At 33.8% G+C, this 23956-nt stretch overlaps 1 protein-coding gene across 11 annotated transcripts in view; it reads left to right on the forward strand.

Moving 5' to 3' along the window:
* The first annotated feature begins 5006 nt into the window (after positions 1-5006).
* Positions 5007-23956, forward strand: part of LOC111057516 (vacuolar protein sorting-associated protein 37B) — a 150512-nt gene continuing 131562 nt past the window's right edge. For 3 of the 11 annotated variants that reach the window (XM_039443318.1, XM_039443321.1, XM_039443323.1), the window contains exons 1-2: positions 5040-5134; positions 7876-8037. In XM_039443318.1, the coding sequence (XP_039299252.1) occupies positions 7879-8037 (159 nt within the window). In that variant the 5' untranslated portion in view covers positions 5040-5134; positions 7876-7878. Of the gene's footprint in view, positions 5269-7875; positions 8038-23956 lie in introns of all 11 variants that reach the window. The other 8 variants (XM_039443315.1, XM_039443320.1, XM_039443319.1 and 5 more) reach the window with 5 other exon arrangements.

Raw genomic sequence — 23956 nt, forward strand, 5'->3', positions numbered from 1 at the left:
AATCTAAGATATGTACATTGAACCCAGCTATATACAATTGCTCTATAACAGATCATGAAGCTATTATGAATTCAGTTTATAAAAAATAGTAGTTTAGAGCCTAATAAGAAGCCTGTACAGTATGATGCATTATTTTTTGACAACCACCCGTTTAAAATTAAAATTAAAGAAGTGTCATGGGATGGAGTCTATTATGAAAAGGATGCTAAGTAGCTTTTAGCAGATTCTATGATAAAATAGTACATGTTTTTAATTCGTGTTCATCTTTGAAGCAGAGAAGTAGTAATAGAAAGAAACGATTGAAACCTTGGATAACTAAAGGGTTATTGAAATGAATCAGGAAAAGGAATAATATGTCACTTAAAATAAGGGAGCAGCCGTTCAACATGATTAATGTTCGTTATTAAAAGAAATACAACACTATTTTGAAGGCACTGATACGTTCTGCAAAGGAGATTTTCTTTAGAAATGAGTTTGTAAATTGCGGTAAGGAGTTGAAAAAGGTGTGGAAAACTATAAATGACGCTACTGATTCCAAATCTCGAGACCAAAATGTTATTCAAGAAATTAATATACCTGATGGTGGAGTAGTAAAATCCACTGAAAGTGAACAAATGGCTGAAGAGTTTAATAAATTTTCCATTGATGTTGGACAGAAAATTTCGAATAGGGTCAAAGAGACAGGTTCAAATTCAAATCATATCCAGTATAAGGTCGATAGATCATTTTGTAGGTCGTTTTTCTTTTATCCAGCTACGGCCTGTGAGGTGAGAAATAACATATTGGGGCTTAAAAAAGGTACTGCTCCGGGAGTAGATGGAATCTATTCAAAATGTCTGATAGAAAATTCTTCAGCAATATGTGACCCGTTGAAGCATATTATAAATCTTTGCTTCCAACAGGGGTATTTCCCAGATGAAATGAAAATAGCTACAGTTATTCCTCTCTATAAGGGTGGTAGTAGGACAGAACTAGGTAACTATTGTCCTATCTCCCTACTCTCAAGTATATCCAAAGTAATTGAAAAGTGTGTAAAGTCGAGGCTGGTATCCTATTTGGAAACACACCACATTTTATTCAGTAATCAATATGGATTTCGCAAAGGTATGAGTACATCCGATGCAATTTTTAGAGTAACAAGAGAAATTTTGAGCGAATTAGATAATGGGGACAAATGCTTAGGAATATTTCTGGATTTACAAAAAGCATTTGACACAGTTGACCATAGAATTCTAATGGATAAAATGGAAGCAATAGGAATAAGAGGTATTGCATTGTCATTCTTTGAGTCATATTTAAATTGTAGAAGACAAAAAGTTAGGCTTGATAAAAAGACAAGTGGACTATTGAATGTGAATATTGGAGTTCCACAAGGAACAGTGCTTGGGCCAGTTTTGTTCAATAAATCAATAAATGATTTATTAAATATAAATCTAGGGAATTGTTCCTTGTACTCTTTTGCGGATGACACAGTTGCTATAGTTTGGGGGGAAACTTGGCCAATCACCTTCCAGAGAGCTAATAAATGCTTTGATGTTATCAAGTCCTGGTTAAAGAATAGTCTCCTACATTTGAATATTCAAAAAACTAGATTTCTTCCCTTTTCATTGTCGTCCTCTGGATTGCCTCCAGATAATACTGACTGTAAACTAGTATCACATAATATAAATTGTGCCAGTCCATACAACAGCTGTGGATGTCCTACATTAGAGAAAGAAAATGAAATAAAATATTTAGGTGTAGTATTGGATGTACATTTACGGTGGAGCTCGCACATTTCATACATCTGTTCAAAACTTGGAAAGTCAATTTATAAATTTGTTCAATTAAGGAATGTCCTTCCTATCTATCAATTAAGAATGGCATTCTTGGCACTGATACAGTCAATTATCTGCTATGGTATTGTATCCTGGGGAAGTTGTGGGAGTTCAATTTTGCAACCTCTCATAATTCTTTATAAAAGAATAATAAAAATATGTTTAAAGAGACCCATAAGATATCCAACCGAAGTATTGTATAGAGAATTTGGCGTTTTTAGTGTTGATACCCTATTTGAAATAAATCTTTTGAGTTTTGTGTATTTAAGACGTTCAGAGTTTCCAGTTATGGATGAACATGTATATTCCACTTGTCGAAATCTTGCTAATAAATTAAAAGAACCCTTCACAAGAAGTAGAGTGGCCTCCTTACATGCTTTTGCTAAGGGACCACGACTTTTCAATAAACTGCAATCAGATATATCAGATGCACCCAGTTACAATTTGTTTAAGAATAGACTTAATCGCTTCTATGAAGAAAAACGTTTAATAGAGGTGTAATATTATTTACATTTTTTTGCTGTCTTCATTCAAATGTAATTTATTGTTAAAGATTCGTAATCCCATCTTGTGAAAAGCACACTGATTATTGTATAAAATTTACTTTATTGTTTGATACCTCAAAATTGTTATTGTATTATAATTAAGTTGACTCAACTAGAGAGCGAGACATCCCTCATCGCAGGTTTAGCCTAAAGAGGGATGCACTGTGGTTTTTTCTGTTACATGCTTAATATTATTATCTATGTTCAATTATTATGCTTAAGGTATGTATTTGTATTACCAATTGTAATGTTCAACCATTATGTTTAATGTATGTATTTATATTACCAATTATTGTAAAAATGCAGTGAAATAAACGAATTATTATTATTATCATTATTATTATAAATGATACAGCTGCATTTTGTAATAATTATCTTCAATGATGGAATGACGCCATTGTTGTCATGATGTGGAGAATTTACATCTACCTTGTCTTTGTGTCGTCTGCGAATCAGATAGCTTTTTGAATGCCGAGGCATACATGGAACGCGTCCACAAGGACGTACAGTGAATGCCGAGGCATGTGTACATACGATTGTTCGTGCGAATCTGTACGGCTTGCATTCACACGTCTGGACACTGTTCGCTGAGGCATGTGGGTGAACCGGAACCCTGTCGGTATTTTGGCGTGCGCAAAAGGCGCCTCGGGCGAGCATTGAATGTACGTGTGGACGCGTTTTTGTCATACGGGTGAGGCAAAACCAAAGACCTTAAAGAGATATCTTTAAGGTCTTTGGGCAAAACGTAAACATTGAAGGCGTCATAACCTAAATTCCAATGAATTAGGTTAATGAATGACAAATCAAATTTTGATTCAATAACTGAATTGTAAATTGTAGGATTTTTGTAATTTTGTAGGATATGTGGATTGTCAAATATTTAAATAGAAACATGCATTGAGTATATAATTTGCATCATGATTAACAAATTTAGAACTCCATAATTCAAGTGAAAAAAGGTTCTCTACAGGATTCCTACAAAAAAGTATAGCTCACATATTATCTTACTGTGGCTATCAAATCATCTTGTGTTTGTTTTATGTTATCAATCAGAGTTAGTAATTAAAATATTGTAATCTTCAATATGATATTATATGTTTTAGATAGCTAGTCTATCCATAGAAATATTTATCCAAACTTTGTACTAGTATTCCTTAAAGGTGAATCTTCAAGCTAATCTTTTGGAGAATCTTGTTTTGTCATGTGTATGAGCAAAGTTGGTTTAAAATGGGCAGCAATTCAGTATTTGATTCAATTTATGGCTAATTTCGTTAAAGGAGACTGTCAATTTTTTAGGACAGTGTTAAGTGCTTTGATTAGGTCATCAAAACTTCTGGAACTATTGTAGATTTTTTTTGAGATTCAGAATAGATATTGGAAACCAACAAATGAGTCGCCTAAAGACAAGAATCTCAAAGTTGGGGCCAATCATTCTTGTAAAGTTATTGCTTCTCTTATGATGGTATCATTTGTTTGGATAACTAGTTGAATTAGATTCAGTATATTAACAAAATAATGTTTTCACATCCTTATAAAGTTTGAATTGACAATATCTTATGTCATGTAGCAATTTATTTCCTTACTTCAACTAACAATCGTTCAACCCACCATCATTGTTTGTTAAGTTTCATTTTCGATTTTATTATACTTGTCATTGAAATAAATGATACAACTGCATTTTGTAATAATCATCTTCAATGATGGAATGACTCCATTGTTGTCATGATGTGGAAAATTTACATCTACTATGTCTTCGTGTTGTCAGCAAATCAGATAGCTTTTTGAATGCCAAGGCATACGTGGAAAGCGTCCACAAGGACGTACATTGAATGCTGAGGCATGTGTAAAGGCCTAAAGCTTCAAGCCTAGAGCCTTGTACACACGTCCGTACAGATTCGCGCGAACAATCGTATGTACACATGCTTCAGCATTCACTGTACGTCCTTGTGGCCTCGTTCCATGTATGCCTCGGCATTCAAAAAGCTATCTGATTTGCAGAGGACACGGAGGCATGGTTGATGTAAATTCTCCACAACATGACAACAATGGCGTCATTCCATCATTGAAGATAATTATCACATAATGCAGCTGTATCATTTTATTTTAATGACATATATAATAAAATCGAAAATAAAACTTAACAAACGATGTTGGTGGGTTGAACAATTGTAGGTTGAATTAAGGAAATAAATTGCTACATGACATAAGATATGAGATTGACAATTCAAACTTTATTAGGATGTCAAAACATTATCTTGTTAATATCCTTGTTAATTCAACTAGTTATTCAAACAAATGATACCATCATGAGGAAAGCAATAACTCTACAAGAAGATTGGCTCTAACTTTTAGATTCTTGGCATTAGGCAATTCATTTGTTGGTTTCCAATATCTATTCTGAATCTCGAAAAAAAGAAAATTTCTACAATAACTCCAGAAGTTTTGATGACCTAATCAAAGCACATAACACTGTCCCACAAAATTGACAGTCTTCTTTAACAAAATTAGTCATAAATTGAATCAAATATTAAATTGCTGCCCATTTTAAACTAACTCTGCTGTTCTCCAAAACCATGGTTGGCAACAAGACTTGTAACCTACTTGTGCCTTTGTGAAACGGGCCCCTGATCGGGTCGTTAGTTCTGGCCTTCTAGATTATCTCGTAGGCAACGACCGTAGACTAGACTAGACACTGCGATCTCTGGTTACATGAGTGAGTACCTAGTAGACAGTAGAGAGTAATGAAGTTTGAAAAATTATTTTCAGTGATGTGTATGTATAGTTTATTTTCTGGATCTCGTTAAGATACATAATACTAACGTAATAGAAGAGTTAACATTACAACAATAGACTTTACAAATTACAATAAATTCAAGTCAGACAAGCGAGTCTAGTGAGTATAATCGGTAAAAGGATTCCTCCTTTATTTTTTATGAATCAATAATAGGCTCCTATTCTGAAGTTTGGTACAACAAAGTAATAGTAGAGGCCTACTATATGGGTGGTAAAATTTATATTTGAAAGAACTAGTTTCATTGATCATACTTCAATTATTCATAGAATGTTCAACCACATGAGTTTCATATTTTTTTAGGTTAATAATATAGTCTTAGTTGAAAATATTCTCGTCGAATATTTCTTTCACTTCCAAATAATTAGGCTGCACATTAGTATATGGGCCGCGGAATCTAGCATTGAGACCTACATAGATCGATAGAGGAGATCAAGACGAGATCAACCATGTATAACATTGTTGTCGATTTCCAAGGATTAGCTGAAAAAACATGGCGGAAAGTTCAAAATTTTTATATCAATTTTTATTTTTAATAATTTTTTTTATGGCTATCTGTGCTATCTTATGTAAAATTTGACGAGGAATTCAATGAAACTAGGTTTCAGGTTCGTAACTTCAGTAGTTTTTGAGATATTGCAAAAAATGTGTGAAAAAGTGCAAATTTTTTGTTTAAAAAAGGTGAACCTGTTTGCATGGTGATTGATAGGTATTTTAAACTATTGGATTTAGTAGAATGATAAATTCTAAAGAAAAAATGTCCAGTCACTTGATTACCTAAACTCAAAATTGTTCGAGATATTTGGGCAAATAAAAATATTGCAACTTCATTTTTTGCTACCTAGGGAGAACTTAGGTTAGAAAAAGCTTAGATTGGGGAAAGCTTAGGTTAGGAGGAGCTTGGATCAGGTAAATATTAGGTTAGGGGAATCTTAGGTTAGGAAAAGCTTAGATTAGGGGAAGCTTAGGTTAGGAGAAGCTAGGGTCAGGAAAAGCTTAGGATAGGGAAATCTTAGTTTAGGAAAAGCTTAGATTAGGAAAAGCTGAGGTTAGGAAAAGCTCAGGTTGGGAAAAAAGCTTAGGTTAGGGGAAGCTGGGTCTGAGAAAAGCTTAGGTCTGGGAAAGATGGGTTAGGAAAACTTGCATTAGAAAGAGCTCAACTCAGGAAAAGCTTAGGTTAGGAAAAAAAGCTTAGGTTAGGGAAAGCTTAGATTAGGAAAAACTAAGGTTAGGGAAAGCATAGGTTAGGAAAGAGCTAAGGTTAGAAAAAGCTTAGGTTAGGGGAAGCTGGGTCTAGGGAAAGCTTGGGTTAGGAAAAGTTTGGATTAGAAAAAGCTCAAGTTAGGAGAAGCTTTGGTTAGGGGAAGCTGGGTCTAAGAGAAGCTTAGGTTGAGGAAAGCTTGGGTTGAGAAAACGTAGATAAGGAAAAGCTTAGGTTAGGAAAAAGTTGAGGTTGGGAAAAGCTTGGGTTAGGTAAAGCTTAGGTTAGGGGAAGCTGGGTTTGGGAAAAGCTTAGGTTGGGGAAAGCTTGGGTTAGGAAAAGCTCAGATTAGAAAAAGTTAAGGTTAGGAAAAGCTTAGGTTAGAGAAGGCTGGGTCTGGAATAAACTTAGGTTAGGAAAAGCTTAGGTTCGGGGAAGCTGGGTCTGAGGAAAGCTTAGGTTGGGGGAGCTTGGGTTAGTAAAACTTAGATCAGGAAAAGCTTAGGTTAGAAAAAATCTTAGGTTAGGAAAAGCTTAGATTAGGAAAAATCTAAGGTTATGAAAAGCTAAGATTGGGAAAAGCTTAGGTTAGGGAAGCTTAGGTTAGGAAAAGCTTAGATGAGGAAAAATCTAAGGTTAGGAAAAGCTTAGGATAGGGAAAGCTTGGGTTAGGAAAAGCTTACATTGGGAAAAAGCATAGGTTAGGAAAAGCTTGATTTGATTCAATTATTTTTACAATCTTTTAAAGCTTCTGAATTGCATTGGAAGCTGAATAAAATGTGATCCTCAATATCGGTCTGCACTATGCCTATGCAAACATATTGAACTCTTCTAAAGATAAAATACTACATTTTCTTGTATTTTTTCCAAATATCTTAATAATCTACAAAATTTTCTAACCTCAGATCTATTTTAATGAATTCCCTGCAAAAATCCCAATGAGATTCAACCAATTTAGTAGTCACTAAAAGTAGTAAAAAAAATTAAATTTGAGAATTGAAGAGTATTGAGTGTGCAATTTTTTTATTTTCCCAAATATCTTGAACAATTTTGAGTTTAGGCTATCAAGTGACTTGTCATTTTTTCTTTAGAATTTATCATTCTACTAAATCCAATAGTTTAAAATACCTATTAATCATCATGAAAACAAGTTAACCTTTTTTAAAGCAAAAAATTTGCATTTCACTCCACATTTTTTGCAATATCTCAAAAACTACTGAAGTTACGAACCTGAAATTAGTTTCATTGGATTCCTCGTCAAATTTTACATAAGATTGCACTAGTTTTAAACATATTTTAGCCATAAAAAAATAATTGAAAATAAAAATTGATATAACAATTTTGTACTTTCCGCCATGTTTTTTCAGCTAATCATTGGAAATCGACAACAATGTTATACATGGTTGATCTCGTATTGATCTATGTAGGTCCCAATGCTAGATTCCGCGGCCCATAAACTGAAGTGCCCCCTGAATAACTTGACTCAAAACTATAATTTGATCAACTTAAATCGCATTTCAGATAATGAATGATTCATGGAAAAACATGTTCATTGATAACCATCCCAGAAAACAAGATTATACCTCTGCCATGTCTTTATTGGCACATTTGAATGTTGATGAGCTGAGGGAAGTCTTGAACGACGAGAGGAAATTTGAAGAACTTATTAAAGATGTAAAGGAAGTAAGTATGATTCTTTGAAAATGTTCTACTCCCGTTCTGGGTAGATCAAGAAAAGGATATTAACTTATTATTATTATAATTCCTTCGCTAGCATCTGCTTGTCATCTCAGCCTTTGGAAAACACTCATAATTATTGGCAGCGGTGTCTTAAGTCAATTCTCATTCCCAAGAATTTGCTATTCTCTAACTGAAATACTTCTGACTTGATCAGCGGTGATGTTGAAAAAATCATGAATTGCTAACCGAATCATAGTTGTAAACCTCATCATATCCTAAGATAAGATAATGATTGCTAAAATGTATAAACTGTACTGATTACTGAAAAGTGAAAACTAATTAAGATGAGTATGGAACTGGAAAGCTAGTATAACCTCTGTTCACGAGTAGTTAACTACAAGCGAATACTAGTTCCTATCAATAGGCTAAAATTATATGTAGAATTAAAGGTGCAATTCCTTAGTGGCCACGCGTCTTGACGCGCGCGTATATAAGCAGGCGACTCGAGTCGCGTCGTTACAGTTGTGACGGCTGGAGCACATAACCTATAAATTCATGAAATTCGATGATTCACTAGATGTGAATCGTGAAAGCAATATAGTAGCCAATACTTCTAACTCATTTGTCGCCATAACTTTTATGCAACATAAAAATCCAATGAGTTGTTGAATTTAATGAACGTATAGGCTATTATGCTTTAGCCTTGACGGCTGTAACGACGCGTCTCGAGCTGCCTGTTTAAGTAGAGCGTACACTACGTCGGTGGAGCGACGCGGCACGGAGAATTTCCGACCTGGAATTAAATACATGTGATCAAGTGTACCTCCGTGCACTAGAAGCGCGGCGCGACGCGGTTCCGACCCCGAAAAAGCATGGAGCTGGAAAAGTTTCTGGACTTTTCGGGGTCGGAATTGAATAAATATATAAAAAAGTTACTGGTTATCAAACGAGCGTTATCGAGTTCTCACTTTTGACTACTGAAGGCAAAAGTCGTTGTCCGTCTGTTTGTATGTTCTACAATATCTTCAGAATGGATTGATCAATCAGCTCCAAATTTTTAACATGTATTCATGTAACATAATTGTTATGATTCACCATTTAGTCATCTGAAGAATTTATTGCATGCAATGAATTATACTACAGTTTTACATTTCATTCATTCCAGTGCAGTTTGCACCCCCACCCAGAATCTATTACTACTACTAACACCTACTCTAGTACATGGGTTTCCCATAGTTGAGTAGTTTAATTTCCAATAGGATTAAATTACATGCTTTTTGTAGACCTATTGTATTGTATTTCAGATATTTTGTACTTTTTATGTTTTAATTGCTTGTTTGTGTTTTTTTAAGGAAATAAATTTATTTATTATTTTTTTATCATTTATTATTCATTCATAACATCAGCTGAAGCAATTTAAGAGCTATCACACGCTTTGGCACATGATTTCAGCTGGTTAATATACAACATAATTCATAACTTTTACATCTACAAAATTATATGGCTTGATATATCAATGTGCGGTTTCTGTCATTTATTTTCTTTTGAAACTCTGTATCAAAAAAATGTACAATGAATTTGGATTCATATTTAAAATTTTGAAGCGACAGAGTAATTTAATATTTGAAGAGTAATTTTTCACTTTTTATGATTGAGACTCAGAGCCGTACGGACGCCTGCTGCTGCCGCTTTCGTTATCTTAGATAGTACGGAGTTCGATAAAAGTGTTCTTGTTATGGTCTGCTTGAAATATTATTCTATAGACTTTATGTATTTTGTGTTGAATTACAAGTTTAATTATCACACAAATATAATGGCCGATATCTGCAACGTATGTCTGAAGTCACTTAAGAACGTGAAAGTGAAAGTGTTGTGTAGTGACTGCAATAAGAGTTTTCATGGGAAGTGCGTCAACCTATCCGCCGACGACGTGAACTATTTGTCAGATCAGGGTGACGTGTGGCGATGCACGCCGTGCTCCCAGCTGCGACGCAAGAGTATGGTGCTCGAATCCAAATCCACTGTCACATATGATGACATTTTTAAACTAGTCAACAAGCTCAAGGAAGATATCAAGCGTGTGGAAACTAGTCTCGGCACTTCGTTAAACTCTGTCACGAAGAGCTAGCTGAAACTAAAAAAATCGTAAAGGACCAGAAGGAGGAAATCACGAAGTTAGTCGAAACGATTAATGAGCTTCGAGGTGAAAATAATGGACTTCGTAAGAAGATTGCTGATCTCAAGTTGAGGATCGACGAGGCTGAGCAGTATTCGCGACGCAATACAATCGAAATTCACGGCGTACCAGTGCAGAAAGGAGAAAATGTTGTCACCATAGTCAAAGATGTTGGCCGATCGCTTGTTTCCCGGTGAATGATTCGATGATAGACGCCTGTAATCGCCTGCGTTCCAAGGTGGGGTCCGGAAGGCATCCTGGCATTATAGTCAGGAAGGTAAGGAGGCTGGATGCAAAAGAGCTGCTGCAGAAACGACGGGTGAAGAGTAATTTCAACACGCACGACATCGGTCTGACGGCGAAGCCAGCGGAGCCGGTCCACCTGAATGAGTGCTTATCACCAGCCCGGTGTGCCTTGTTCAGTGCGGCTCGAAAAGTGAAGAATGAAAAGAACTATAGCTATTTATGGGTTAGAGGTGGAAAAATTTTTCTTCGGAAATAACAGGGTTTATCTGCGATCACGGTCACGAAAATGGAAGATGTAGGAAAACTGTAAGTCTCTTCAAATTCTTAATGTATTTGTTTTATAAATTCCCTATATTATTTTTTTTTCGGTAAATTTACAAAATGTATTTACTTTTATAACAATTTTTTATTTGAGTTTCTGGTTTCAATTAATGTTTTCTTTAGAACTGTCAATGGTCAAAATGTAATAGGCCTACTCATTTTATGGTCTTGGGTATTATTCAGAGTTATTGTTCAGAGACTTATTGTTATTCAGAGTTCAAAGTAAATTTGAATATTAAATTCTGTACATATTCATAGACACTTCAGATTTGCGTATTTGAATTGTGTGTTTCAAGGAATATATTAGTCGAATTGGTTAAAAGTAAAATAATAAGAATTAAATTTAATACTCATATATGATTGTAGTCAGTGTTTAGTATTTTTAAATCAAAATATTAGAAGTCTTAGACAGAACTTTGATTTGTTTTTGAGTGAGCTGAATAATATGAAAGTGTCTCCGGACTTTATCATTTTGACTGAAGTTTGGATATCTACAGATGAGATAAATCTGTTTTGCATCGATGGGTATAATTCCTCTGGTTTCTGTAATGATAATTATGGAGCAGGAGGCGTTGTTGTTTATGCCAAGTCCCGATATAGATGTAGCGTAGTGAAAGGTGTAGATATACAGTCAGCCGATTGTTTGCAGCTCTCCTGCTATGTTGATAGCACTGAATTCATTATTTTAGCAGTGTACAGATTACACAGTATTCCGTTAGCACAATTTATCGAAGATATCGATAACTTAATTACTCTTTTCAAAGGAAAGAATTTAATTTTCACTGGAGATATCAATTGTAATATTTTGCTTGATGACAGATTATCTGATTCTTATCTCAGCCAGATGGCTAGTCACGGATTAAACTGTCTTATTGATAAACCAACTAGAATAGTAGGTGATACCCAAAGTTGTTTAGATCACTGTTTTATCCGATTTAGCCAATTAAAATCTATAGTTAAATACAATGCACATATATTACACCTTGAAATAACTGATAATTCAATGATAATTCTAGAACTGGAAGTAGGAAGGAGTTGTAATATAAAAGATTCAAGTAATAAAAGTAACTTGGTGATAAACTTCAATGGATTGGAAGCCGAATTACAGAGGCTGCAATGGGAGAGCGTTTTAGATAAGAGTTCTGTTTCAGCTGCTTTCGATTTATTCATCAGCCAGTTATCAGATCTGATAGAAAATTGTAAATATAGTAAATCTAAAAATAGTTCCAATGCACTACCTGATAAATTAACTCCATGGATTTCAGATTATTTACTTAGAGGTATTGATAGGAGAAAAAATTGTACAAATTGATGATTTTAAGACCATATGATGTAAATGTTAAAGAGTATTACAAATCAATCAGAAACAGGTTGAAATCTGGTTTGAGGAAAGCTAAGGAAGAGTATTACATTAATAAATTTGATGATTGCTCTGGTAATGTGAGGAATCGATGGAGAATAGTAAATAGATTAATAGGAGAACAAGAACCCAAGGTAGAAGTTACTAGGTTAGTAGTAAATTCGCAGACTATCACTGACAAAGAACGTATTGCCAAAGAATTCAATTCATTTTTTATTAACGTCTCTCAACAGTTACGAAACTCAGTTATTTTTACAGAAGATCAAGAAGAAATAGATTCCCGCTTCACTTATAAAGCTATGCCACATTCATTATTCTTATTTCCGACTTGACGAAACAGAAGTTTTAAAAATAATAGCTGGTCTAAAAAGCAATAAAGCCCCTGGAATTGACAACATTAATAGTTTATATTGTGAAAAAATTGCCATTCATATTGCTGGAGTTCTGAGTGAACTTTTCAATTGGAGCATGAAGACTGGTGAATTTCCTTAATGTTTGAAGATTGCAATTGTGATCCCAATCTTCAAGCATGGTAACAGAGAAGAATTGAATTGTTACCGCCCAATATCGCTGTTGCCTGTTTTTGCCAAGATTTTCGAAAAGATAATAAAAATAAGATTAATAAGTTTTCTCAAAAGATTTGATTATTTTAGTAAAATTCAATTTTGTTTTAGAGAGGGCTTGAGCACCGAGATGGTCTGGTTACATTTCTTGAGGATATTTATAATAGTATTAATGAAGGTAAAAAATGCTCAGCCCTGTATGTAGATATCACTAAAGCATTTGATACAGTAGACCACTCAATATTATTGAAAAAGTTGTATGCAGCAGGAGTACGAGGTTTACCTTATAAATGGTTTGAAAGTTACCTCACGAACAGAAAGCAGTGTGTAAGAATTGGTGGATGTTATAGTAAGTTTGAAAGCATTGTATATGGAGTGCCCCAGGGTTCTGTATTAGGGCCTATTCTAATTCTTGTGTATATCAATGACCTATGTAATGCTGAACTAGATGGGAAATTGACTGCTTTTGCAGATGATACAGCACTTACATATTCAGAAATTGATTGTGATGCATTATATGTGAAAATGAGTGCCGACTTGAGAGTCTTAAACTACTGGTTTAGTAAGAATTACATGGTAATGAGTGAAAAAAACTAAATATATGATTTTCAACCTAAGAGGAAATCTATTCTTTAATACACCATTGTCGTATCACCGTTACTCATGCGCTGCTATAGATAACTGCAACTGCCTGATAATTGAGACTGTGAGCAATATTAAATACCTTGGTCTAGTTATTGACTCAAATCTATCTTGGAAGAAACATGTAGCTGAATTAAAAAAAGAGTTCTGTAGAGGGATTAGGAGTTTTTACATGTTGAGAGAGCTGTGCCCCACTGGTGTGATGATAAATGCTTATCATGCTCTCATTAGTTCCAGGATGAGTTATGGGCTCGTATTATGGGGTGGGACTTATGTCTCAACACTTTATCCTATCATAATTTTTCAAAAGTCCTTCATTCGTATTATAACCAGAACACCTAGAACTGATCATTCATGGCCGATATTTGTTCATCTCAAGATACTTCCAATAAGAAATCTTTATGTTTATGAAGTATTGAAGCTTTTTTTTCTTAGGAGTTTGAATGAAAATCTCATTAGAGATGTGAGATATAACTTTAGACGGTTTATGGTTCAGGTTCCACAATCGAATTTAACGATATTTCAACATTCATATAATTTAATGGTCCTAGATTGTTCAATCTAGTGACACAATATCTAAATTGCCAGGAACTTTCACATTCATTTCTGAAATGTTTGAAAAACTACCTGCTCAGTGTTAATGACTGTGAATCATTTCTGAAAATTGTAAGATGTTATTCTTAAATAAGAAATTTCATCATTTATTATTATTATTAAATCCTAAATAATAATCTAATCAACGTATCCTTTCTTAGAGTATGCATTTTGCACTGTAAATGTTCTATTTTTGGTTTTATCTCTGTATGCCTTTTATTTTTCATAATGTAATTACTTCATCCTTGTTTTCATGTGATGGGCTACCGTAGCAGAAAAAAATGTATTTTCTTTTAAGTCATAATAATGCCAAGCTTATTATGCCAAGTTTATTTATAGCCTTACTCCTCTGTGTATTTTTAGTTGTTTTATTAGGAGTAGTAGGCCTACACCCCAATCGGGCTTATGCCTAGGGTTGTCCACTTTTATTCCACATTTTATATCTTTCTCTTTTATTCTGTATTATGTTTGTTTGTGAAATAAATGAATTGATTGATTGATTTTTCATTTTGCCACGCCGTCTTTTTTGACATTTTTTGAAATATAAAAATTTAAATAAAATTCTTTAATGTTTTTCACTGTCAGAAGCATAATCCAAAGCAAAACAGTTCCTTACATAGAGCCTTAGGGAGCTTTTAAATTTGACTATGTAAATGATGACGTAATGGAATTGATAGTAAAAATAAGAACATATTTAATTTGGTAATATGCTGATTTTAATTGTTTATTCATGTTCTTGGGTACAGTCCTTAAATGAGTTCAATTTCAATTTACAATACATAGGTTATACAAAATAATAATAATGACAATGACTCGCCCTTTTTAGAATACATAAAATATTAATAATAGAATCTGATGATTCTAATACATTTTATTTAATTTTTCTGTCAATTCATATGAAAAAATAATATTAGCCCACAAAGTGTGTCAAGTTTGATTCCCAATTTAATAACATTTAATCGTTTCAAAACTACATTTCATCTTCACATTAATTACCACATTTTCTCTTTTCAACTATATCACTTTACATTTTAATTCAAGATAAACCTTTAATAATAAAACTGCACTAGCTAAATCTTTTTACACACTACAATGATGTTGGTTGAACTTCTACCTCACAAAAAATACAAAACAGAACAAGACTTGGCCCCTTTCCCTCCAGTTTACAACTGCCATAACCTCTTATACCACTCTTCCCTCCAAATATTAGAATAATTCTTTTTGTTATTTATTTACTGTTCAAATTTAATAAAAATGCTATTTACTGGATTTAAATTTCTATTTGGCTTTTTGTTTATTGTTTTATTGAAATCCTGAAAATGATAACATTATGTAAAATTTGTGTTAATGTAATTGGTACAATTCTTTTGATTTATTTAATAAAATTATCAATTGTTTCATCTTTTAAAGTGTTTTATTTATTTATTTTTTAATCTTAGTATTGGAAACTTTTTTTATTTAATAACTTTGTTGTGTTGGCATCTAACTTACAAACATTATTTTGAATTATCAATGATACATCGACAAATGAACTTTCAACTATCGATATTTCTCTATTTGATTATACAGTATCGATAAATTAAAATTCAGTGCTAAATTAAAATTACCTATTTATCTTTTTAAAAAGTAACATTATTATTTTAAATAGGATTCCTAATAAAACCTACTGTTAAATTGTAACAGCTGTACTGTTAATTCAGCTGTTTTCAGAATTTTCATCAACTCTTTATTATTGAAAGTTGAACAGTTCTTGAGCGAGTTATAATCCATTATAGTGCATAATTCACAACTTGTACATCTACAAAATGATATGGCTTGATATATCAATGTGCGGTTTCTGCCATTTTTTTTGAAACTCTGTATCGAAATAATGTATCATGAATTTGGATTCATATAAGCATATCTAAGATGTTGAAGCGACAGAGTAAGTTAATATTTGAAGAGTAATTTTTAATTTCAAATTAGAACTCTACTTCAACAACTCTAACTTGTAACTTCAAAACAACTAACTAAGTTCATTGAACAACTTCTAATTTCAACAACTATGTCTTAATTCAAATCGCAATCGACAAGTTACGTCACGACTGACTAATCCAAAATGGCGTCGCGCCGCGCTCGTAGCGCACGGACCTTCCATTTTCCGCTCTCCCGCGCGCCGCGTTGCGCTGCCCCACCGACCTAGTGCACACGCAGCTTTATTCTTTTCTCAGACGGCGCGTGTCGACACGTCTCCATGGAATTGCACCTTTAATTTTACTTATTATTACTACAGCCTACTGATAGGATCAAGTATTCGCGTGTAGTTAACCACTCGAGAAAAGTGTTTCTGCTACTTATGTGCCAGTATTCATCAGTACTTACTCATCTTGCAGGTCATAATATGCTAGTGTTTCACCATTAATCTTGGTCATTGGATATCGTTTCATGCCCTTTGAATCCGATATCTTTCCAAAACCATTGATTTTTGAAGCCTATTCGTGAAATACTGGTTATAAAAATGCATTATGCAATCAGGGTTTAGAGAAATTTATCCTCTCTAGACTCCAATAAAGTATCTGATGAATGGATTCACAAACAGAAAGCTACCGTACACCATAACACCATAACCTGTTAATCTAATAGTAATCTACCACAGAGAGAATGGTGTAATATAAAAATAATTGAATTATGGCAATATAATTGCTCTTGAATTTATTATTTATTAATCCTCTACAAGTTCAGTTGTATTCGTCCTGTTTATGTCTACTGGCTATCTTTGGCGCTACTATCGTCTATAGATTTTACAGGTGCAAAGAGCAAGTTATAACTGAAATAATGAGTAACTCTTGTGAACCAAACCAAGAGCTTTAATCAAATCAAAATTCGTGTACATCACATAACAGAATAGGCCTACTGAATAAGACTGATAACATGTAAACTGTTTATTATTATTGCTTGTTTCCATAGAGACTGATTGGTCATGTGCTATTTATCATATCAATAACTTCGTTCGAGAAGATCTGATGATTCTTTGATTACTTTATTTTTGAGGTAACCCTATAGAAAAAATCTGGTGTAATACACTCAAACAATTTTTTTTGCTCATTAAACTGTTAGCCTAATTCTTAAACGAGAATGATTTAGGGGGATAACATAATGACGATTGGCGGCTACATATACTACGATCATAATAAATTGTTTTCAGAGTACATTTTCCTTTGTGTAAATTTTGGAATTCGATGATTTTTCCAAAGTCGTCAGAACAGCTGTTCTACAGATGAAATATCTCGACTATGTATTCTTCTGAATAAACTGCAAATCTAATGTACAAAGGCATCTTCTTACACAGTTTACATTGTAGATAACTATGGCTTTTCAGTGTTTTGCTTAGTCTAACACTCGGTGTTACCAAGTCATATCTATGTCTTGTACTAAATGTATGAACTGTATCATTGGAAGTGAACTGATTTGAATTTTCCTTGACATAAATCAAGTTTTGAAAAATGAAGATAAATGCCAAATAGTCCAGGCAATGAATGCTCCAAAAAGGGTATAGAGGGAAATGTTTGGAAGATAATTTTTGACTGCAGTTCTGTTAAGGGTAGTAAGGAGGTAAACATATCAAAAGTCCCCACCCCTACCCCCTGTACTAAGGGGGTGGGGGTGGTTCAAAGGTACCATTTTTTTGTTTCGTGCATATAACTCAAAAACTATGTATCTTAGATAGATAGGGGACTCTTGATATGTTCTCCTAACTAGTCTCAAAAAAGCTGTAAAGTCAAAAATTGTGTTTAAAACATTCTTTCAAAATTCCTTTGTCAATTGGTTTATTGTTGCAAAACTGGAGATTTCACACTCAACACTAAAGCTACTGCAACAGGTGCAGGGAAATTTGTAAATGTGTGAAATTATACATCAAATTGAAGAGAATTTGATGCTCTATAAGCTCATAATTAGCATGGATTTTTCCCATCAATTCTCAAAAAGTTATAAGAGAGAAAATTGAAAAAAAAATTGGAGGCAAACGTGTTTTCTTCAAAAATGTCACACCTTCAAGAGCAGATAAGATATAGAGAAGAGAGATAAAATATAGATAAGTATAGAGAAGATATAGGAAATGTTGTGAGATGAATATTGTAGGAATCATGTAAGCTTTAATTTTGTATATAACAGTGATAACAGTAAGATACATCATTTTCGAGTTACATGCGAGAAACCAAATAATGGTACCTTTGAACCACCCCCATCCCCTTAGAATAGGGGTTAGTGGTGGGGACTTTTGATATGTTTACCTCCCTACTATCCTTAATAGAACTGCGGGGTCAAAAATTGTCTTCCAAACTTTTGACCCCGCAGTTCTGTTTAGGGTAGTGAGGAGGTAAACATATAGAAAGTCCTCACCCCTACCCCCTGTGCTAAGGGGGTGGGGGTGGTTCAGAGGTACCATTTTTTTGTTTCTCGCATATAACTCGAAAACTATCTATCTTACGAAAACTATCCATCATACATATAACTGTTATAATAATATACAAAATTAAAGCTTACATAATTTCCACATAACTAACTATTCAAAAATAAGCTTGATAAATTCGCTACACTTCTTGTTCAGTGGAATTTCGTGATATTCTCAACAGCTCCCGAGATATTCGCTCTTGAATGTGTGTAATTGTTAAAATAACAGGTTTTTATCCAATATTTTGCTCTTTCAGGACTTATAACTTTCCAACAATGCATCGTAAAAATTGATGCTTATCGTTGGTTTGTAGAGCATTGAATTTCTCTTTGAAATGATGTATTTTTTCACTATTTCAAGTTTTCCTTCCATTGTTATAAATGCTTCAATATAGGGGATGAAATTTTCATTGTTGCAACAATTGATCGTTTGACAATGAAATTTGAAGGGGGTGTATGTGACATAATTTTTGACTTTGCAGCTTAATTTATACTAGTTGGTAGGTAAACATAGCAAAAGTGCGAATTTTTATGTTGAAGGTGTGGAAACGCTGAGTTGTCACTTATTGCATATTTGAAAATTTTACTCCCTTAATTGAAGCTGTTATAACATTAAAAGGAAAACTTGGAATAGTGAAAATACATCATTTCAAAGAGAATTCAATGCTCTACAAACCAACGATAAACATCCATTTTTACGATGCATTGTTGGAGAGTTATAAGCCCTGAAAGAGCAAAACATTAGATAAAAACCTGTTAATTCAACAATTACACACATTCAAGAGCGAATATCTCGGGAACTGTTGAGAATATCACGAAATTCCACTGAACAAAAAGTGTAGCGAATTTATGAAGCTTCATTTTTGAATAGTTAGTTATGTGGGTTGAACGTATTGTTCTCAAGATATGAACGTCGGAGCAAAACACTGAAAAATGCAACTTTTAAATCACCCTCATCCCCTTAGCACACGGGTTAGAAATGGGGACTTTTGATATTTTCTCCTCCTAACTAGTCTCAAAAAAGCTGTAGAGTCAAAAATTGTGTTTAAAACATTCCTTCAAAATTCCTAATGGTGGATCCGATTCCTATTAGGATCATATTTGTCACCCTTCTTGAAAATGGGTGTAACCTTGGCCAATTTCAAACAGTCAGGAAAAACACTAACAAACAATGAGGTAAGTTATAGGTATTAAAAGCTCATCAATAACATTTTTGATAACAAAATTAGAAAAACCATAGACATCCCCACTCTTTGACGAACTAATATTACATACAATATTTTTTATATAAGCAGTATCAACCAATTTCCAATAAAAATTTTTCTGTCAAGTGATTCAGGTGATTTACATTTTTTCAGCATCTCTTCAAAGAGCTCTGAATCCTCATTACTTGACCCAGCCCCCACCCAGTGATCAAAATGATCATTCAGAGTGTTTGGTGAGAGTGGAATATCCTTAGCTCTTTCTGTTTGAGCAGAACCAGATTAATTTTTAACTATTTTCCATGCTGCCTGACATTTATTATGAGAATTGACAATAAAAGCATCATTAGCATTTCTTTTTCATATCACAACTATATAATTATATAGCTTGGCGGTACAATTTTCTATCGTTTTTTTAATTTATTGTATCCACTTCGCTTAGATTATTTTTCCATATGGCATAGAATATCAACAAGACTGTCTTCACTTGTTTAATCTGAGGAGTGAACCAGTTATTTGATTTTCTGTACCTTTTATTTTTATCTTTTGCAGTTATCATTGGACAGAGAATTGTAGTGGAATGTTAACATGCAAATGCAAAGTTAACATCCATTGTATTATACACATCAGACCAATTCACCTCTCTCAGGCAATTCACCAAATTACCAAGACTATTTGTAGAGATCAAGCGTTTCATTTTTTTCTTTATAATTTTGTTGGAATTATTATTCTGCGTTTTACGTCAGCTCTTATGGCTGAAAAGACAGCCCAAACAGCAGCATGATCAGAAATTATAGCCTCTTCAGTAAGAAAGGAATAAATAGATTCTTTCCTAATGTTAGTAAAAATATTATCCAGGCAAGATGAATTTCTTGTTGGTCTAATATTAACTGGATGCAAGTCGAAAGATCTGAGCATATCTAAAAAATAGTGAGTATTATTATCAAATTGAAGATTGTTTATGTTAAAATCGTCAGCCAATGCTAAAAAATAATACTTATATTGACTAATCTTCACCAATAAATTTACCAAACAACTAATAAATTCATTAACCTTAGAGTCAGGTGTGCGATAAATTGCTAAAATAATGAAATTCAGATCTGGAAACCTTACCGCAGTGGCATGATTCCGGGTTCTCATTGTGGGGTCCGTATCACAGAGACAAGTTCTCACAGAGACAAGTAGTGTTTTTGAACGATATTAGTGTCACAGAGACAAGTTTCATAGGAACAAGTATTTTTATAAATGGCAGTCTCACAGGAACAAGTTCCCACAGAGACAAGGTGAGTCTCACAGAGACAAGGTGAGTCTCACAGAGACAAGGTCAGTCTCACAGAGACAAGGTCTGTCTCACTGGAACAAGTAGTGTCACTGGAAAAAGAAGAGGGGTGGAGTCCCATTCGAACAAGTGGAGTGTCACAGAGAAAAGGTCAGTCTCACAGGAACAAGGTTGGTGTGGTGTGTTGCCTACACATGAAGATGAAGGCATTCCATTTGCTCTAATAAATTGGATGTCATCTGTTTTTTAATATAATGGTGACATGAATAGAATAGAATGACTGCCTTCATTTTTCTTAGAGAGCGAAGTTAGGGCGCAGTCGACCCTCTCTTACACTCAACTCTCTATCAAGTATTATAACAATACAAAAAATATTACAAATAATATGATTAAAAACAAACAATAGTTAAGTTATCTACTTATTTAAAATAATAACAAATTTTGAATTATTGAAAAGAAAGAGAAAAAAATGACATTGAAAATAATACTTAACAATGCTGAATAATAGTATTTTCTGATACTTCATCACTTTAGTAAAAAATAAGACACTACAGAGTACAATACAGTAGACCTACATAGCAACTGAAGTGTTTGCCATATATTCCATTTCCTACTTATTATCACTATGTAAATCTCGAAGTGGTTAAGTAAATTACATTATGATTTATTTAAATAGTAAAATGGAATCTTCCTTCAATCAACAAACAACGCTCCTTCAATCCACGTGACATACATATATAAATATATAATCTACATAATTATGTAAATAATGTGGTGACATCATTTGATGCCAGCTTTAAACGTTTCTCCTGTGGAGAAAAAATGATGAATTTAGTGGACTGTTTAGTGTATTCTAGACATTTAGATTCAAATCTACATAGCAATTGATTCCCCTTCTCATCCAGGATATTTGTGGTTTCTTAAAATTTAAATTTGTTGACCGAGCGAAGTGAGTTCTAAGATTCAAGTCGACGGTTTTGCATTTCTCTTCATGTTTATATGTTCTGCAATTACGGCGAAACACAGCAATAGATTACCATGAAATTTGACAGGTATATTTCTTTTTAAATTGTGCCTCGACATATATACAAGGTTTGTTGGAAATTTTGCATTTTAAGGTTAATACAATGGGTAAAGTCTCCTTCGAACGCCAATATTACAGTAAAAATCAGAATAGAGTCATCCATAATAATTCAGCTGTTGAGTGGATTTTTAATTGCATGCAATAACGCATGCAATTAATATATCAATGTAACTTAGTAAAAAATCAGCTGTCGTGTTGACTATTCATTGCATGCAATGACGAATGCAATTAATAACGGAGAGAAAACATAGTATTTTCTCTGGACCTTTATCTGCTTTCAACTCGGGCTGACCTGTTGCCAGTGTGTTGAAGGAGATTAGCTTTTGATGTTAGCATATTTTTGATACACTAACCCCAACAGCCATTAGCCGTTTTCACACCGACATCTTGCCGACACAGCATACAAACAGGATTTACTCTTATGAACAGTATGAGACGAGGCTGTGTTTTATAACTGCGCGAGGTCTACTGTTCATAGAACTACTAGTCCAGGATTAAAATGTCGTTTTACAAAAATCATCAAATATTTAATAATTCAATACAATGATACATGTACAAATGTAAAGCTGACTAGCACCGAGGTAGAATCAATTTATTCTTAAATGATTTGAAATATATTTCAAGTTGTTAGGCTTCATTTATTCATTGAACACCTATTTTATCATTATGGGTTATCAGAACCTATTAGAATTATGTAGATTGCCTTTAATGAATAAATTGATTTCCATGTAAATGTATTTCTACCAAACACCAAAATAGCTATTTAAATGTGACTTTCAATTGTTCAGGTTAAGACCAAATTTTGATACTGCAGTAACTTATACATAAGTGATATCAATGTAAGAAAGAAAAGATTATATACTTCTAGATGGATGGAACAATATTGGAAAGATGTAATATTAGAAAGATGGTATTTGAATACACACCCCTGACTGCTACTGTATGGGAGTACCACCAGTAATTTATAAATTTTCAATTCAAGAAAAGAGTGGTCATAGATAAAATAGTGTACTCAACGGTTATAATCTTCTCCTATCTATATTTTTTCTTATTATTATTTCTCATCTTCTTCCTTCTACTTCTTTTGTCTCCTTTTTCTATTATCTTCTTCTTCTCGCTTGTTCTTCTTCTCCTCCTGTCGCATCTTCTTCTTCTTCTTCTTTCTCTAGCTTTGTCCTGCAACGACTGTTTTGTTTTTGTATTATGGAGTCCCTTTTGTATAAGGTACCAAGAACAATAACAGGGATATTTCCAGGGCTCTAGAGAATAATAATACTTATTCCCTATGTCGTTTTGCTAAGTTGAAACATGTAGCAACGTGAGTTGAAATGTATAAGTTGACTTAAATTTTTGAAGGCTGATCTTCGAATTGATAAAATGACGACTTTATAGAAACATAATCACAAGCAAATCCCTAAGAACATAATGGAGACTATTCCTTTCAACAGAATAGTGTTCCATCATCATTATCATTATCCTCAAATGATACGAGTCGATCCATTCGATCCATTTGGCGTATTCACGCCGATCCATTTCAGTAGACATAGTAAGACAGTTCAAGGAAGCTTTTTTGCTCGAAATCCCCTCCCCCCTCTCCCCCCTCGTCCATCCCGCCTCCCCTTCCCCCTGCCTGGAGGGTGGGGGGTGTTCTAAAAATAGATTTCCCCTCTCTCACCCTCTCTCTCTCTCTCTCCCTCTCCCTCTCCTTCTCCTTCTCCTTCTCCCTCTCCCTCTCTCTCTTATCTTATCTAATCTAATCTTATCTAATCTAATCTTATCTTATCTAATCTAATCTAATCTTCCCCTCCCCCCAGTGAGGAGGAGGAGGGGGATGAAGAAGGAGAGAGTGATCTCTCTCTCTCTCTCAGTGAGGGAAAAAATAATTTCCCTCTGAGGGGAGTGAGGGAAAAAATAATTTCCCTTTGAGGGAAAAATTCTCTACTGACAGATTAAAGTGAATCCATTCGCTGTCAAATTAAAGTGAATCCATATTTCTACATCTAATGCTGTCAAATTAAAGTGAA

Source organism: Nilaparvata lugens, chromosome X (genome assembly GCF_014356525.2).
Source record: "Nilaparvata lugens isolate BPH chromosome X, ASM1435652v1, whole genome shotgun sequence".
NCBI lineage: Eukaryota > Metazoa > Arthropoda > Insecta > Hemiptera > Delphacidae > Nilaparvata > Nilaparvata lugens.